An 18,369-nucleotide genomic window follows, 5' to 3' on the forward strand; every position below is an offset into this window, starting at 1 on the left:
ATGAAATATTTTTCTGTTTCAGGTTGTGTGAAACTTTGAGACACCATGACACCATGAACTGCCTGTTTGCCCATTGTAAATCCACACGCAATTCTACGAAGTGGCGGAATATTGGCAATGGAGGACTCAATACCATCATCCAAAGGAGCAAAGAGAAGGGGGGTGGTTTGCATCTGGAGATTGAATCAAAATTAGCCACTAAACCCCCACCACAGCTGCGGTGTCACGTATCCTGTGTAGCGTCATATACATCGAAAGAACATAGGGGACGGGACGCCACTAAAAAGCAGAAAACTGAAAGGTCCCAAAGTGAACCACCAGTGAGGCAGCGGCGGTCACAACTAAAGACATTTAACTTCAAGCTGCACTGCTTGTTATGCGGAGAAGAATGTCTGCCGTTGGACGAGCGTCATCGTGACAGATGGGACAAAGTCTGACAGTGTGAAATTGATGTGCGGCCTGGCAAGGGCCTAGCAACACGAAAAGCATAATTTGAGCCTTCTGTTGCCTCTGCCATATGGGAAAACCTATGGGTAGATACCAAAATCAACCTTCTAGCATGATTCTATCAAAAGTTATGGCCGATTAGCTATTTAGCCACATCAAAACAGTGGCCATCTTGGATTATGGTTGTCTAGCAACATCAAAAAACTTTTTTGACACTTTCATTGCATCCGCCATGTGTGAAAACCTATGTGTAGGTACCAAAATCATCCTTCTAGCTTGATTCTATCAAAAGTTATTGCTGATTTTCTATTTGAACCAAGGTCGGTGGTGGCCATCTTGGATTTATGCAAATAACGGGAATTCCCCAAAGTTGCTGCAGCGGCAAGAGGTGGTTCTGTCATATATACCCCTTAACCATTACTAATCCACCAAAAAACCTTATAGTACTGACAATTTCCAGGTTTCATGTCCTGGCAACTGGACTACAGTGTTTGTAGGATGTCTGTAGGATGTCTCATAAATAAAGAAGATATAAGCACACCTGACGCTTGGCCAAGGCTTCTGACTTTGACATTCTCACGAGGTTGTACCGTCAAAACGAAACATCCCAGAAGATAAAGAAAATAGGCTGACATTTGTACCTGTGCTTTAAAACAATGCCTCAAACTTCTTGTTTTGGTCTGTGAGCCTCAGTGTTTCTTGCTGTTCTTCCTCATTGAAGCTTGAACTTTGTCTGTTCTGTCTGTGAGCTTGTGTCTTTTGCCTGCTCTTTCTCTCTGAAGCTTGAACTTTGTCTTGCCTCTCTGTGAGCTTCAGTATCTCTGGCCAGTTCTTTCTCTCTAAACTCAGCACTTTGTCTTATTTTTCTGAGATTCGGTGTTTTTTACTTGTTTGTGTGTCCTGTCGGCATCATCCCATATCTGCCTTTGTTTGTTTTGAGTTTCAGAGCTTCCTCGCGACAAGAAAATTTTTCTTTTGTTTTTCTCTCATCACCTTGATCTTGTGTTATGTGTTGCACCTTTGGGTGTTCAAAAGCAAAGACAATGTGGAAACGGTAAATGCCAAACCATGAACCAATAAATTCCACATTCCTGTGCCACCTTCAGTCAAATGTCACTCATGAAAAGCTGGTTCGTGAATTACTTGGGCAAAAAACTTACTGCAGCTGACCCCACCAGAAGGTGGGTAATGTTTCCATACACGGTCAATGACCAAACTAAAAGTGGTGAATCCACAAATGTGAGCGAAATATTGTGGCATCTCACGGGTGGAAACCGAGAATCTCAATTGTATTGAGAAATTGCTGCAGCCGTGAATGTGTTTTCATGTGGAGAAAGATCGTCGTTCAGGATCGTTCAGGTGGAAATGTAAAATCTCATTTTTATTGAGATATTACCGAACCAGCGAATGTCTCCACGTGCGGTAAATGGTGAAACTGATAATGTCGAACCCTTGAATGTGTTTAAATGCAGAGAGATAGCAGCTTTGTACAGGTGGAAACTCAAAATCACATTTGCATTGGGATATTACTGAACCAGTGAAAATTTCCACATGCAGGAAATGACGAAACAGTGAATGCTGAACCCGTGAATGTGTTTACATGCGGAGAGAGAGAGCAGCTTCGTAGGGGTGGAAACCTAAAAGCACAATTGTATGGTATTGAGAAATTTATGAAACCTCCCACCCACCTTAGGACACCCACATCTTCCACAGAGAGTTTAGCGGGGCTACCAAAACTGAGGGAGTAGTTTGGGGACGGCCAGACAGAGACAGTCCTGCTTTATTATATGAGTGGAAAGGGAATAGGCCAAAAACACTGCCTTGATGAACTTCAGACTCCATTGGGAGAGGGGATAAAAGGAATTCCATTGATGGCAACATGCTAACTGCATGGGTGAAGGAAGTCAAAAGTTCAGGAATGAAAGCAGCCTTCTCTGCCACAAGCAGAGAGCTTGGCAAGCTGCCAGACAGGCAAATCAGGCTGCCAGATTGTGTCAAATGCCAGAGATATGGTATGTACAGGAAGTCCTAACCTCTTATTTGAGATTGAGGGCATCCAGCCATTGCTGAGAGAGGAACAGAAGCCTGTCCAGAGGTAAGTGACCAGGACAGAATCCAAACTAATGGTCAGAGGTCAGACTGATTGAAAATAGTAAAGACTTGACATCACAAGCAGTGATAAATTCCATGATTTTGCTTGTAAGTAGAAGCAACCTCACTGACCTATAGTTGGTAGGGTCTGTTTTCGCACTTTTAAACTTTGAAACTTACTTCCATAAGTCTTATCACAGAAAGTTTTTTATGATCATAAAAATAATAGATTTGCATTTGAATGACTGAAAAGACATTTATATAATAGGGAAACCTCCAAATTATTGTTGCTTGGAGAGGGGGGCGGGGGGGATCCATTGCTAGAATGTGTTAACAATAATATGGACCATGTGCTCCAGTAGGTAAGATTTACCCCTGTATGAGGGACATGTCAGAGGAAGGTTGTTCCTAATATGTGCACTGAGAAGGCAGTGACCGCCCATCATAGAACAATATAGTGTAAGGACGTGTCGTGTAAAATCAGCTGTCTACAGGCATGGCTTGGACAAGAGGTAAGTGGATATGGGTGTATATAGTGCTGTGTGCACAGCTACAATAATTGCCTGCGAGTCCATATAGAGGTCTTCACACGGCCCTGGTCTGATGTATCGCCACTATCTGATGTGTCGCGGTCAAACCCTAAAAGTAGGCGGCCCACTGCTGTGAGAACACCACCTAAGGTGGATGTCCACAAATTGGAAGGTCAGACGTGCACTGAAGGGCAGGCCCTCTGGAAGATAAAAGTCGGGGACGCTCATGCACTAGAAGTTATTGTTGGTTTGTTCTTCGTTGTGCCCTTCGTTGCCATTGCTCTCCTTTTCTCCTCACTCTCTGCTTCGTGGTGGAACGGGAATTATCCAGCAACCTACAAGGTTGATCGGTCCAAATGAGCTCATCTCGGCAAATGAGCTCAAACCATTTGCTGTGGTTTGAGGTCGGCACTGGAGCTAGAGACTACACCAGAGGGTGGTTAGAGCCTGAAGTTATTACTTGTTTCTCCTTCGTGTGAAAGTGTGTGTGTGATCGGTGCCATGGATGGGGTTAGGTCCTTCAGTTGTACTTGTATCATAAGTACTTAAGCTCCCTAATTTATTGTCTTTTGAGCACCAGGTCTGTCCGTTGATTCATAATTAGTGTCTCGTCTTCCCTCCCTTATTGCTTTAATAAACCATTTTAATTAGAAGGCAAGTGTTCCCGCCTTCTTGTCTTTGCGCGTGTGAGGACCAACCACCAGTTTTGGAGTGCATTTGAACGGCCTTTGGGAATTATTAAATTCTAATAGGTATCCCCACTAATTAGAGAATGAAAAGATAGGCAAGTGTTATCTGCTCGCAGTAGCTTGCAGGATCGTATAGCCAATCGCTGAGATCTTGGAACTCCGATGAAGAGGCTCTGCATTGGCAGGAAGGAAAATGAAGGAAGGAAGGAAACACTTTGGAAGGAAAACTGTAATGGCAATGAGGACGATGATGATGATGACGACGATGATGATGCCAAAAAAGCAACAACACATGTGGCTGTAATATCTGCAGCATGATCCAAGTGTGGATGGAAGTACACATAAAGATGCAAGTGGACGTATACCCCTGCCTCACATCTTGCTCAACTTGATGCCGTCAAAACCAAGGCCTTCAAGATTATTGGAATTTCCCACGATGAAGCTGAGTCCATGGGCCTATCACTTTCCCATCACGGACAGGTCCGTAGTCTCTCTGCCCTTTACTGCCTCCTTTCTGGTCTTGCTCCGTCTGCTCTTTCGGTGCATCGTAGCCCTCCCACTCCCCCCCCCCCCCCACCCCCACACATCCCCAGGATTTCTGCAGTGAGCACATGGTGAAATTACCTAATTCCAGGATCGTTGCTCATCCCCACTCATTCATTCCCCTTTTTCCCACCTGTGGGTAGAACCAACGTCCACATTCTCTTCAATCTCATTCTTCCCTCCAGGTCTTCAAAACAACGGTTAACCACTATCTCAGATCAAACCCAATCCAAAATCATGATCATTTCTGCAATCGTTACCCCCTCACACCCCACCCAAAGTACTCCTCCAAATTTCCAGTTTTCCCTCATGAGAGTTTCCTTCTGTACAGTGCCTTCAGAAAGTATTCACACCCCTTGACTTTTTCACATTTTGTTGTGTTACAGCCTGAATTTTAAATGCATTAAATTGAGACTTTATGTCACTGATCTACACATAATACCCCATAATGTCAAAGTGGAATTAATTTTATTTTTAGAATTTTTTTACAAAATAATTAAAAATTAAAAGCTCAAATGTCTTGAGTCAATAAGTATTCAACCCCTTTGCTATGACACTCTAAAATGAGCTCAGGTGCATCCAATTTCCTTTGATGATCCTTGAGATGTCTCTATAACTTGTTTGAAGTCCACCTGTGGCCAATTCAATTGGTTTGACATGATTTAGAAAGAAACACACCTTTCTATATAAGGTCCCACAGTTTACAGTGCACATCAGAGCAGAAACTCTATCATAAAGTCCAAGTAACTGTCCGTAGAACTCCGAGATAGAATTGTGATGAGGTATATATCTGGGGAAGGTTATAAAACAATTTCTGTTGTTGAAAGTTCCCCAGGGCACAGTGAAGCTCCATCATTAGGAAATGGAAAGAATATGAACTACACAGACTCTTCCTAGAGCTGGCCGTCTGACCAAACTGAGCAACTGGGCAAGAATGACCTTGGTCAGGGAGGTGACCAAGGACCCATTGACCATTCTGACAGAACTACAGAGTTCCTTGGCTGAGACGGGAGAACCTTCCGGAAGAACAACAGTCTGTGCAGCACCACAAATCTAGGCTATATGGGAGAGTGGCCAGAAGGAAGACACTCCTGAGAAAAAGTCTCATGACAGCATGCTTGGAGTTTGCAAAAAGGCACGTGAAAGACTGACAGAGCCTGAGGCAAAAGCTTATGTGGTCTGATGAGGCGAAAATTGAACTCTTTGGCCTGAATACAAAGCGTTATGACTCGTGGAAACGCAATGACTTTTCAGAAGCAGGGATTGGGAGACATGTAATGATAGAGGGAACAATGAATGCAGCCAAATACAGGCAAATCCTTGAGGAGAACCTGCTTCAGAGTGAAAAAGACCTTAGACTGCGGCAAAGATTTATCTTGACAATGACCCCTAGCATACAGCCAAAGCAACAATAGAAAGGCTTCAGAACAAGAACGTGTAAGTCCTCGAGTGCCCCAGCCAAAGCCCAGACTTAAATCCCATTGAGAATCTGTGGAAAGACCTGAAGATTGCTGTTCACTGATGCCCCCCATCCAACTTGACAAAGCTGAGCAAATCAGCAAGGAAGAATGGGAGAAACTCCCGAAATACAGATGTGCAAAGATGATACAGACATACCCAAGAAGACTCAAAGCTGTAATCACTACTAAAGGCGCTTCTGCGAGGTATTGACTCAGGGGTTTGAGTACTTATGTAAATTAGATATTTCTGCATTTCACTTTTAATTATTTTGTAACAATTAAAAAAATTGTTACAATCAAACCACTGCAGCAATCAAACCACTGCTGAAACCACAGAATAAGGTGAAAAGACTCAAATGTGCAAGGCACCACCAAGATTGTGTGACTGTACAATGGAATAGGGTACTCTGGTCTGATGAATTGAAGTTTGAACTTGTTGGACGCCAATTTGTGGACCAAAGACCTGGAGAACGTTACAACAAGCAATGTTGGCTGTCTACTGTTAAACGCAAGGGAGGTGCTGTGACTGTCTGGGGTTGTATATCAGCTTTTGGTGTTGGAAACCCTATTAAAATCAATGGGACGCTACCTAAAGAGAAGTACAAGCAGATACTGCAGCACCATGCAGTTCCTTGTGGAAATTGTTTAATCGCAAGACGATTCATTTTCTAACAAGATAATGATCGAAACTACACTTCCGATATTGTAAAATATTATTTGGGTTACAGCTGGTGTGCTCCAACTGTTAGAATGGCCACGCCAAAGTCAAGACACGAGTCCAATCGAGCCAATATGAGATTACCTGAATACAGAGAAGGACAAGAGTACTCCAACTAACCTTACAGAATGGTGGAATGTACTATAAGATATTTGACACAATATTCCTGTAAGAGTACTTCATTGATATACACTATACAGGAAGATGATGGCACTCAAGAAGGCAAAGGGTCAGACACACAAAGTATCGACTGATACTATAAAATGACACTGTTCTTATTATTTACCAAAGCAGTTTGTTTCACGTGCATGTATAAAGGCTGTTAATTTACAATAATGAACACATATGACTGTAATCACTGATAATATATACTGTAGATACATACATACACACATACACACACATATGCAAACACTGCAACAATATGGTACTGAGGTAGTGCACTTACCTTTGAGCTGTCTAACCTGGGTTTAATTCTTGGACAGACTATAAACTGTCAAGTGGGTGTTTTGCAGGGAGTGCTTTGTATCGTAAAGTGTGCAATCCCTTAAACAGACATTTGTTGGTGAATGTTACAGATCATGATACACAGTGTTCATCAGGAGGAATTGGTTAGTTATTGGCGACACACTGACCAAATTCAAAATTCCTGCCTCAGCTCTCTGGCCAACCCACACTTAGCAAGTATGGCAAGTATGCCAATTGAGAGAGACTTCCGTCCTAGAAATGGGCAGATGTGTCAATGGGTGTGTATCTTATAATGAAGCAGATTGCATGTATATATATATAATATCACCATTTTAATTTGCCCACTGAAGGCGGGCCGAGATGGACACGACGCCCCAGGGGGCGTTAATGTCGATGCTCGTGTGTATGTATATATATATATATATATATATATATGTTTGTGAGTGTGTACTTACATACATGCATACATATGAACATACATACATACATGCATACATAAGGTACATACATACATACATACATACATACATACATACATGCATATGTACGTACATACATATACACATACAAAAACACACACAATCAATTTTCAGTCACGTTTCAATGATGAAAGGTTCCCCCAATTTACCTGGCCCTGTGTTCTGATGTAAAGTGTTATGACATCAATCGGAATGTACTGAATATTGAATAAAACATAGAAACAAAAAAAGCACATGATTAAAGCAAGGGTTGGTCAAAAAGGGAAAAGGGATTTTCAAAAAAAAAAAGAGGAAAATTGACTGAAAAGAAGGTGAAAATTAAGTTGGAACAGAAGAACAGGGAAGAAAAGAAATCCCCTCTGCAAGTTTCAATGTTCTAAATTTACTAGTGCAATGTGTTAAAAGGCAAAGTGCCTGCAGCCGCAAAGCAAAGCATATTAGCCACATCCCAGGACTGGCCATGCATCCCTCTCTTAAACATTCAACTATCTCCGAGCATGCCAAGCAAGCGACGGCAGAATGGAGCAGTAGGTTGCACATGAGGACATTCCTGACCCTATGGCAAACAGCTCCCCTGGCAAGCCAAGTCAGTATCTGGCATTATCACAACAATTAACTTTTTCCCAATCTCAGCAGGTTTTTAATTTCTTTCGACACTTCCAACATGCACTTGTCAACCCTGGATAAACAAAGTTATGCACCATCTACACATTACATATGCAGATGGAGAGCTTTGAGAATGAAAGAGAAAATTGTGAAAAGAAAGAGAAAAGGGTAGAATTGGAGAGAAAATGGATGGTAAAACAGTGGGGAAAAGAGGTTGGGGATGAAATCGAAAATGTGTTTGGGTGTAGAGGGAAGGAAGGAAGGTAAAGGAGAAAGAATGGAATGCATGGGAAAGAGGATATCAAAATTCCACCATTTTGCACACGTAATAAGTAGATGGTCTCTTGCAATCAAAGATAATTTATGTGAAGACGAACTGATAATGTTGAGTAATAATAACAAAATTAAGGAGAAAGGCACTCGGTAGAGCGCATACTGTACCTCAAAAAGGCTGATCAATACGCTTTGTATCCTACTGATAGGCCAGACCTGGATACAGACCTCCAAAATCTACAACTTATTGAGATATTGTGCTATACTGTATATAGTTTTTGGCCCTACCTCTCAATGGTGAAGAATCACGTAAAAACTTGTAGTATCCAGATCCAGATCTTCACCAAAATCTAATCATTTAGTCCTTATCACACACCCAACCTACCCACCAAATTTCATCTGAATCTGTCCACAACTTTTTGAGATATCGTTTACAGAGAAACAGACAGACAGACAACAGACAGGGGTGAAAAAAATAACCTCCACCCACCTTTTGGTGGTGGAGGTAATAATATTGTATTTTGACATTTTTGGCTATAGAAAAGCATGTGGCGTTGCCGAGACTACATATATGCTTGTGAAAGCATTTTCTCATCGTCAGTGCTGTGAAGCAGGATGAAACATGCAATTAAAATTTCTAAGCTAAGGATGTATCTCAGTTTGTTGGTAACACCAACAGGTGCCAGATTTCCAGGAGAAATGACAGAAATAATGGTTTCCAGTTGTGAAAGAAATGCCATTTTGCCAAATATTGTAAATCTTTAATGGTTTGTCAACTGTTTTAGTCATTTTATTTTTCAGGGATCTTTATAATTACCTTACAGGCCCTAATTTTAATCTCAACACAGCCCTACTTACTGCAATACGCCAAACATCTGATTGGTATCTTCCACTATGTAGTTAAAGATAAAGTAGAGTAGATAAAGCTGCTTTTCTCAGGTGAAGCACCCGCTTCAATTAACACCGAGTTTCAAAATTCTTACTACAAAGTTTCCTTAAGCATTAGTAGCAATTGCAGCGAGATCTTCCAGCATTCCGGCAATGTTGGTCGAGTTCAAAAGCATGCACTGCTTGCATGTTAAATCTGCCCCAGAGCCTCAGCCTGACATGCATGCTATGGACACAGTTAGGCGTACATGCAACACACAGCTTCATGCCATGGATGATTTGGCAACAATCTTGAACCTCAAGCCTTTCAAACTGGAAAGTTTGACTACCGCAAAAGATTTGGCATTGAAGCTGTGTTCAAGTGCACATTTCATTTCCTAGAATCCTTTGACTTCAAATGCACATAAATTTCTTGAGATTACTCGAGACTAAAATTTTCACACAGCATGATGGCTTGAGAAATTTTGGTTTGACAATAGAGCAATGAGCATTTATGTACAAAACAAAACGAAATTCTACAGATTTCCCAAAAATTCCGAATTATATTTTCTCAACAAAAAGAGCTGCACCTCTGAAAAGAATTTGTAAAGAATCGAATCTTACAACTCAAATTCTCTAACCTTTTTCTTCTTCAGAATCCCCAGGGTGTTACATATTTGTGGATGTATCTGTTAACTCAGTGGGTAACTAGATAATTGATCATGGCAGAAGGCATGTGGGATGCTAATTGGATTGTTAAGCAAGGAGTCCTTATAACTACCACGGACAAATTCAGTTTGTGTACAGTTCCGATGGCTGAACTGGGAGTCATTGCCATCTGTGTCAATTAAAACATTGTGGACATTCATATCATTAAATGGCATTGTTGGTGAAAGCCATTTTTCCTTTGAGCAGCAAGGCCTTCGAAGGTCGTGAGGCATGTTAGCAATTTGAGATGACACATTGAATTGAGTCAACCTTCCTTTCTATTATTGTTTTTTTAATGAGTTTTTTTTGCTGTTAATGATGCAAGCAAAACAAAAAAGCGAAATGAGCTTTGGCATACTAGTTGTGGTTAGAAAAAGGCAGCACCATTTTGCAGCAGGGTTAGTATCAGCCAAGGCCCCAAGGCCCAAAGCCAAACAGGAAGCTGAGGCAATGCTTCCAAGCCCCAGAAGCGTACCTTTAGCTTGGCCTGAATTTCACGTGCTTTCCGCCGGGCAAGCACCTGAATATGACTAGATACCTGCAAGGAGGAGGGGAAAGGAGGGAAGAGGCAGACAAAACGAGGCGGAGATGGCAACAGCCACGCGGCATGCCGAAGCAGGGCGTTTCCATTCAGGAGGTTCACCCACCTTGATGCTGGCCTGCAGTTCACGCACTTTCTTCCGTGCCAGGACCTGTATGTGGCTAGACACCTACAGCACCAGGTGGGTTGGAATAGACAGTAGGCATAACACACCAATCCCTCACATCCTCTGTCCCCGTTTCTTATCTGTATGTTTTAATTACAGTGTTAAATATATGCTTGTATGAACTATGAGTACGTCAGCTATTTCATACACATTGGCTCAATGTTAGTCTAGTAAAATGAGTGCTCTCACTTAAAGTAGGAACCAAAACTAAAATCATTCAATCGCCTTGCTATCCAGACGAGTCCGAAAAGACGAGTGCGAAAATACGAGTGCAGTTACTCAAGGTCAAGCCATCTTTTGCTTAGGAATCTCTCTTGTCAACAGACCCTTGTGATACTGACCTCCACAAATATCTGGAGAGCTTTAAACTAACAATTAAAGTGAGAAAATAATTTTCATTTTTTTATCAACAATTAGATGCAGCATCAACCAATGCATTACATTAAGGTTTACAAACACACAAATCAAGCGGCTGCTTAAATGTAAGATTTTGTATTTTATGGATAACATTGTCATTGTGAAAATCATGTCAGGCTACCATAATGTCTGCCAAATATAAGAAGAAAAAAAAATCTGTGAATAAAGCCAATGTAGTACTTAAAAATAAATTCTGACCTAACAAAAAGATTTTCCACGAACATAAAGTTTTTGTGAGATTAATAAAAGCTCCAGAGGAGGAAGGATGAAGTGAAAAAAGGGAAAAATATAATGTGCCAGCCTTGGTGGTGCAAGACACCTGTGTGATGTCATCATACTCAAGGTTGAGGATGTTCACACCTATTTACAGAGAAAGATTATTATTTTTTGCTGATGGAAAATAAAAGTGTTTTAAAAATCACCCCTTTTACTCCTTTTGTTCTTTCAATATCAATTGCAAATGAGAATCGACAATACAAGGATATTTAATGTTGAATACAAAACTGAATGAAGATTCAGTAACGATACAGTAAAGAATAAAGATTTCGATGAAGAAATAGACATTACTGATGATTATTTTTTGACAGCCTGCCAGTTTTGGAATACAACATTCACTTCTTCACAAGAGTTTACAGACAAAGCACTTTTGCATTATGTCAATGCAGAATATACCAAAATATACCATGTAATGTGCTTGAACTGTATGCAGAATATTTTTGGATGCCAATTCAAAATAAAGAATGCTCATGTGTTTGGCACTCTCGCATAAGCACATGGCTCATTCTTGTGGGATCTGTGGTTCAAACTCAGCCATAATTGCATTGATTTGTATGTTGTCGAATAATGTCCTTCTCCTTGAATTACACACTAGCTTCACCATGAGGTTAAAGGAGAAAACAAACGCAATTTTTTTTTCTGAAAACCATTGAAAATCATTAATCACGGTCTAATTTGAAGGGGAGTTTTTGTTTGAATTTTTTTGCCAAACAGAAAGTGTCGAAAATAGTCCTTGAGTGTCGATTTCCGATTTTGCTAATGATGTCACATAATGATATCACTTTGATCGAAATGGCATTTACATAGAGAAACCGTGCATTACGAGCTTAGATTCCTATACTGATTTCACTGTCATTAGCAACTCTGAAGTTTTTCAGAATGTTGAAACTGATCAGTGGGATTTTGAAGAAACTATTGAAGACAAAATTAGTGATGGAAACACTTTTGCCGGAATTGTAGAGCCGTATCTTTTTGAGCTTTGTACAAGCGAATCAGATGAAGATGGTGTTAGTGAAGATCACAGTGTTGGTGGCGCAGATGAAAATGCCAGTCGAATGTTCATTACAGATTAGTCGGTTTGTTTTCCCATTCAATTGACGATTTTTTAAGGATTTTCTATTAATTGACAAATCAGTTATATTACTCCAGAAGACATATGGCACGGTCACGACGGGAGGGTGTGGAGGGGGTGGGATGGTGGTAGGTATTGTGGGGTGATGGATGATGGGGGACTGTGGGGGAGTGATGGAGGAGTGTGTGGGGTGGTATAAGATTACCGCCTTATTCGTCAGGCCTACGCTGTGGCATAATCTCGCGAGATCTCATGTGATCCCGCTCGTGTTGCAAGAGCATATATATTATTTCACAAAACACGGAACCAAACACACACATGGAACAGGAACATCATTACATTAAATCTCCTCTCTTTCAGAATGAAAATCAATTTAAAGATTATGTTTGTCTGGATGCTTGTGTGGGATGGTGGTGAGTATTGTGAGCGTGATGATTGATGGGGGATGGTGGAGGAGGGAACGAGGGGTGTGTGGTGGAGGGGGTGGGGGGAGTGGTGAAGGGGGTGGAGGGGTGTGCAGCTGTCGTGGGTATTGCTAGCTATGGTTTTTGAGCTCTTCAGATGCATAGGACAAGGTGGTGGGGATGTTAGCCAACACATCTAGCAAGGTGAGATCGGCCACCGGCAGGCCAACACAGGTGTTTGATTCACCAATCAAATCTCCTGTATCCATATGCTGGTAGCTCGGCAGAGATGGTGTTGCAGTTTCGAGTGATGGCAGTTTCGTGTCTGTGCCGTGTCGATGTCCCAACGCAGTGGAGGGGGGAGGTAGGGTGGTGGCAAGGTGAGATCGGTCCCTTGCAGGCCAACACAGGTGTTTGATTCACCCCTCACATCGCCCATGCGCATGTGCTGGTAGCTTGGCAGGGAAGGTGTTACAGTTTTGTGTGACAGTTGTTTATTATGCTTAATCGTGAGGGTGGCATCCTCTCTCAATCGTGGAGGATAACCACAAGATCTCCAGGATGATCACCAGATCCCATCATCTCTGTTGTTTGTTTCATAACATTTCTCTGTAAAATGGTCCGAACACCAAACCGAACATCTTGTAGGCTCAGCCCGATCCACATTCGCGTATTTCGGACAAATCTTGTCCAATTTCTGGCAACCCTCGGATCTTTCGGCTATTGATGTAGCATGAAACCATCTCGATTTGTATTACTACAACCACCAAGTATGCATCAATAAGGCCTGTTTGTAGAAATTTGAAAATGATTTGCAATTTGAGTTAAATCATTCCTTGATGTTATCCATAGACAATACGGAAGTGGACGTCACTTTCACTAGATGTCACGAGTAGTCGTGAAGAAGGTTTCGACTTTTAATCGCAATATTACCGATTTTATAAATCGCAAATCGGAAAAGACACATTATATCTATTTTGTAGGGTATCAAGGGATAGATTAGCATCGAGGTGGTCTGAGCATTTGTGTTCATCGAGGTGGTCTGAGCATTTGTGTTCCCCTTTAAGACCATTGGTTTTTGAAAACATTTTTCCAAAAAACATTTTCAGCTAACAAATTCTTATTTTCTGTTTTAACAAAAATGTAATTCTCTGTCATGACATAAAACTGCAATTTTGGGTTTGTCTCCATCTGAGCTAAATATTGTTGGGTTTGTTTGGCAAAGACAAAATGCAAATAAAATAATTGATCTTTCACTTATTTTTGGAGAACTGATGGAGTTATCATAACCCTAAAGCTTTCAAGCTAGTTGCAAGACCACAAAGTTCTTACAGATCAGGATGATCAAAACAATGATTCAATTCAGGCTCTTTTAACATTGTACATACTATCTGCATAAAACTACCTCGGTCTGAACACAGCTCAAGTGCATTTACGTATTTACGGAATTATTAAACAAAATACGCTTGATCCTTTGTCTGAATTACATCTATTTATTAATGCAGTCAACACACTTTTAACATACTTGGGCTGAGTGCTTATATCAATCTAGATATTTTCCCCATTATCCTCAGCTTTTCGAAAGGCATTACTTGATGATGACCAAAGAGCAGAACCTACCTGTTTGCGTGTTCGAGTCTTCCCCGTCCGAAGCTTGATATATCGTGCTATAAGTTCGTTGCGACCTGCCAGGACCAGAAGGAGATAACAGAAAACAGAATACCTTTATATGGCACTCCTTGATATAATAAGCAATGGACAGACAAAAGTCATTGTTCTCTCTGGATTTGCAAATACTCGTATAAAAAAAAACTCATCCAGTAAGCAAAAAACAACAACACCAGATCCCAAAATCTTCCAGTAAGCCAAAAAAACAACACCAGATCCCATCAAAAGCAAAGCTGGGTTGAGTATAATATAGATGAAGATAGTACAAATGAAAGACCAAATACTGCATTGGAGTCATCAGAATGAACCCGGTTAAGCAAAGAGTGAAGATAGAGTCATCAGAGGAACCTAGATAAGATTAATTTGGTTTCTGGAAGAGCTGCTACTCCGCTAACCTCAAACCCACCCAGGTGTAGCCAAGTGAGCCTCACAAAAACATTTGTAAGAATTCACTTCTTTGTAGACAGACAGACCCGGTGTGTACCCTGGTTTAGAATAGGTATACCGTATCCCTGCATGTCGTAACAACAACATGCATTTTAAAAGGCCATTTTCCCTGCTAGAGCGGGGGTTAGCCTTGCGGTCCCCATGACAATCTTCTCCATTTTGCCCTATTTTCTGCATCTCTCCTTGTTAACCCCCTTGCCCGCATTTCTTCTTCCACCATCTTTAGCCAAGTCTTTCTTGGTCTTCCCCGTCCTCTGCTTCCTTCTACATTCATTTCCATCACTCTTCTCAACCAGTCACTTTCATCCTTCCTCAACACATGACCAAACCATCTCAACCTGTTCCTCTTCACAGCATCAATCACAGGCTCTATTCCCATCATCTTTCGCAATTCATCATTTGTCTTCCTCTCTCTCAACGATACTCCGCACATCCGTCGAACCATTCGCATTTCCACCCTTTCCAACCTTCGTTGCTGCTCTACGTTCATTACCCATGTCTCGCTCCCATAAATCATAACACTTCTCACACATGCAGCATACACCTTTCCCTTCAGCTTCAACGACACTCCCCTCATCATCAGCACGCCACTCAGTTCCCGAAACTTCTTCCATGCACATCTCACTCGAGCAACCGTTGCCGAGTCTGATCCACCTTCTCCATTCAGCATGTCTCCGAGGTAGCAAAATGTTTTCACACCTTCCAGCTTCACGCCGTCTCCAAGATCCAACTCAACATCTCCTCCATCTGCAGCTCCCTCTGTGCACACCTTACACTTGAATGTAGCTGCCACACTGGTTAATGACCCTCTCAGACCACTACATTTTTGATGAACCCACTCAGCGCACATTGTACATTGAATGGAGTTCACTCCGACACCCTTCCTACACACAGCACAGGGCCACTTCCCAGTTCTTTCCACCTCACCACATGCTTTACCACTTGCCATCACCTTCGTCTTTCCGATATTCACCTTCAGACCTTTTGTCTCCATACATTCCTTCCACGTGTTCATCTTTTCCTTCAGTCCATCCATACTTTCCACATTCAACACCAGATCATCTGCATACAACAACTCCCACGGTAAACCCTCCTTTACGTTCTGAGCCAGCACCTCCATCACAGCTACAAATAGGAGTGGACTTAGTACCGACCACTGATGCACTCCCAACTTCACCTCAAACTCACCACTGTTCCCGTCCTTCGTCCTTACAGCTGTGCGCGCTCTTTTGTACAATGCCATCACTACTCTGATCAACCATTCCTCCACTCCTAACTTCCTCAATGCCCATGTCAATACTTTGCGTGGTACCCTATCGAATGCTTTCTCCAGATCAACAAACCCAAGAAACAACTTCTTCCTCTTCTCCATGTACTTCTCCTGCAACTGCCTCACAATGAAAAGCACGTCTGTCGTTCCTCTTCCTGGCATGAATCCAAACTGCATTTCGTCGATCTTCACTTTCTTCCTTATCCTCCTCTCCAACACCCTTTCCAAGACTTTCATTCCATGCTCCAATAACCTTATCGCTCGGTAAGAGGCGACTAAAAGGGTTGGCGTCAGGCAGGGCATCCGGCCATAAAAACATTGCCTCAAAAAGAGAACCATGACAATTACGACTACATATGGGCAGGGTACAGCCCAAAGTACCGCGTGGGGCACCCCACTCCCTCTCGTCAAAACTCAAGGTGGGGAACCCGATCGAAGCAAAGGTGGAAATCATTCCATTTATGACGACGAAACGTCTGATACCCGACATGGAGATCGGTTTCTGAGATTTGGGACATGGAATGTAGGGACAATGACAGGGAGATCAGGAGAAGTGGTGGAAGTATTGGTCAGAAGAAGAGTGGACATATGTTGTGTGCAGGAGACGAGATGGAAGGGAAGTGGTGTGAGAATGGTGAAGGGTAGGCAGGGACAGAAATACAAGTTTGTATGGCAAGGGTGCCCAGAGGGCGTGAATGGTGTTGGTGTCCTGTTTACTGAGGAGTTTGTAGACAGTGTGGTGAGTGTGACTAGAGTGAGTGAAAGGTTGGTGATGGTGAAAATGATGATTGGAAAGCTCTTGGTGAACGTCATCTCGGGATATGCTCCGCAGGTTGGTCGGAGCGATGAAGAGGACAAGTTCTGGTGTGCTATAGAGAAGCTGATGGAAAACGTGAAAGATGAGGAAGTTGTTGTGGTAGGAGGAGATCTAAATGGACATGTGGGAAGGAGTATGGACGGTTTAGAGGGGGTTCATAGGGGTTACGGATATGGTGTGAGAAATGGAGAAGGTGAAAGGATTTTGGAGTTTGCTGATGGAGCTGATTTGTTGATTTGTAATACTCAGTTCCAGAAAGAGGATAATAGGCTTGTTACATACACGTCAGGTGGGTCGACGACAACCGTTGACTACCTGCTGGTGCGTCGGCGAGATAGGGGGCACCTCCGGGACACAAAGGTGATCCCGGGGGAGGAGGCTGTTTCACAGCACCACTTGGTTGTCTGTGACATAAGGGTGAAAGGTGCGAGGAGAGCTCGGCGGGTGAAGTACCAACCGAAAATGAAGGTGTGGAGGTTGAAAGAGGTGACAGTGAGGGAGGCATTAAAAGAGAGGCTGAGTATGGTGGAGGATGATGTGGTTGAGCTTGAAAGTTTTTGGATGTCAATGAAAGATAGTCTGTTGGGAGCCGTTGGTGAGGTATGTGGATGGACAAAAGGACAACCGAGGCACTCGGAAACATGGTGGTGGGATGATGAAGTTGGAAAGAAGATTGACGAGAAGAGGAAGAAGTTCAAGGAGTGGCAGAAGGCGAAGGGTATGGGGGCAGAAATGGCAGAGCATGAAAGTTATAAGGCAGCCAAGAAGGCTGCAAAGAAAGAGGTAGCAAAGGCACAGGAGGCATGTAGGAAAATGTTCGGAGAACGCTTGGATTCGGAAGAGGGTCAGAGAGCGGTATTCAGGATTGCAAAGCAGATAGCGAAAGAGAGGTGTGATGTGATGGGGGTGAGTTGCTTGAAGGATGAAGTGGGACAAATCGTTGTGTACCCAGATGGAATTAAAGGAAGTTGGAAGAGATATATGGAAATACTGTTGAATGCAGAGAATGAATGGGATGGCAACATGGAGAGTAACACAGTTTTAGGACCGGCAGAGAAGATAACCGAGAAGGAAGTTGAGGAAGCGATAAAAGCAATGAAGAGTAGAAAAGCGGGAGGGCCGACGGGACTTGTGGGAGATATGTTGAAGGCAGCGGGAAATTGGGGTGTGAAGAGAATGACAGAGATCTGCAATCTGGTGGTGAAAGAAGGCCGCATTCCAGTGGATTGGGAACTGAGTATCAGTACCCTCGTCCCTCTATACAAGGGGAATGGTGACCCTCTGGACTGTGGCTCGTATCGAGCGATAAAGTTATTGGAGCATGGAATGAAGGTATTGGAAAGGGTGTTGGAGAGGAGGATAAGGAAGAAAGTGAAGATTGACGAAATGCAGTTTGGATTTATGCCAGGAAG

General features: G+C 42.5%; 1 protein-coding gene across 1 annotated transcript in view; it reads right to left on the reverse strand.

The window, feature by feature from the left end:
- Nucleotides 1-18,369, reverse strand: part of LOC137427679 (transcriptional enhancer factor TEF-1) — a gene marked incomplete in the record, with an annotated part of 364,907 nt that overhangs the window by 157,206 nt on the left and 189,332 nt on the right. The window contains 4 exon segments of the mRNA XM_078784851.1: nt 7,575-7,622; nt 10,355-10,417; nt 10,527-10,589; nt 14,376-14,440. Coding sequence (XP_078640977.1) covers nt 7,575-7,622; nt 10,355-10,417; nt 10,527-10,589; nt 14,376-14,440 — 239 coding nt within the window.

Source organism: Myxine glutinosa, chromosome 1 (assembly GCF_964187855.1).
Source record: "Myxine glutinosa chromosome 1, kmMyxGlut1.1, whole genome shotgun sequence".
Classification (NCBI taxonomy): domain Eukaryota; kingdom Metazoa; phylum Chordata; class Myxini; order Myxiniformes; family Myxinidae; genus Myxine; species Myxine glutinosa.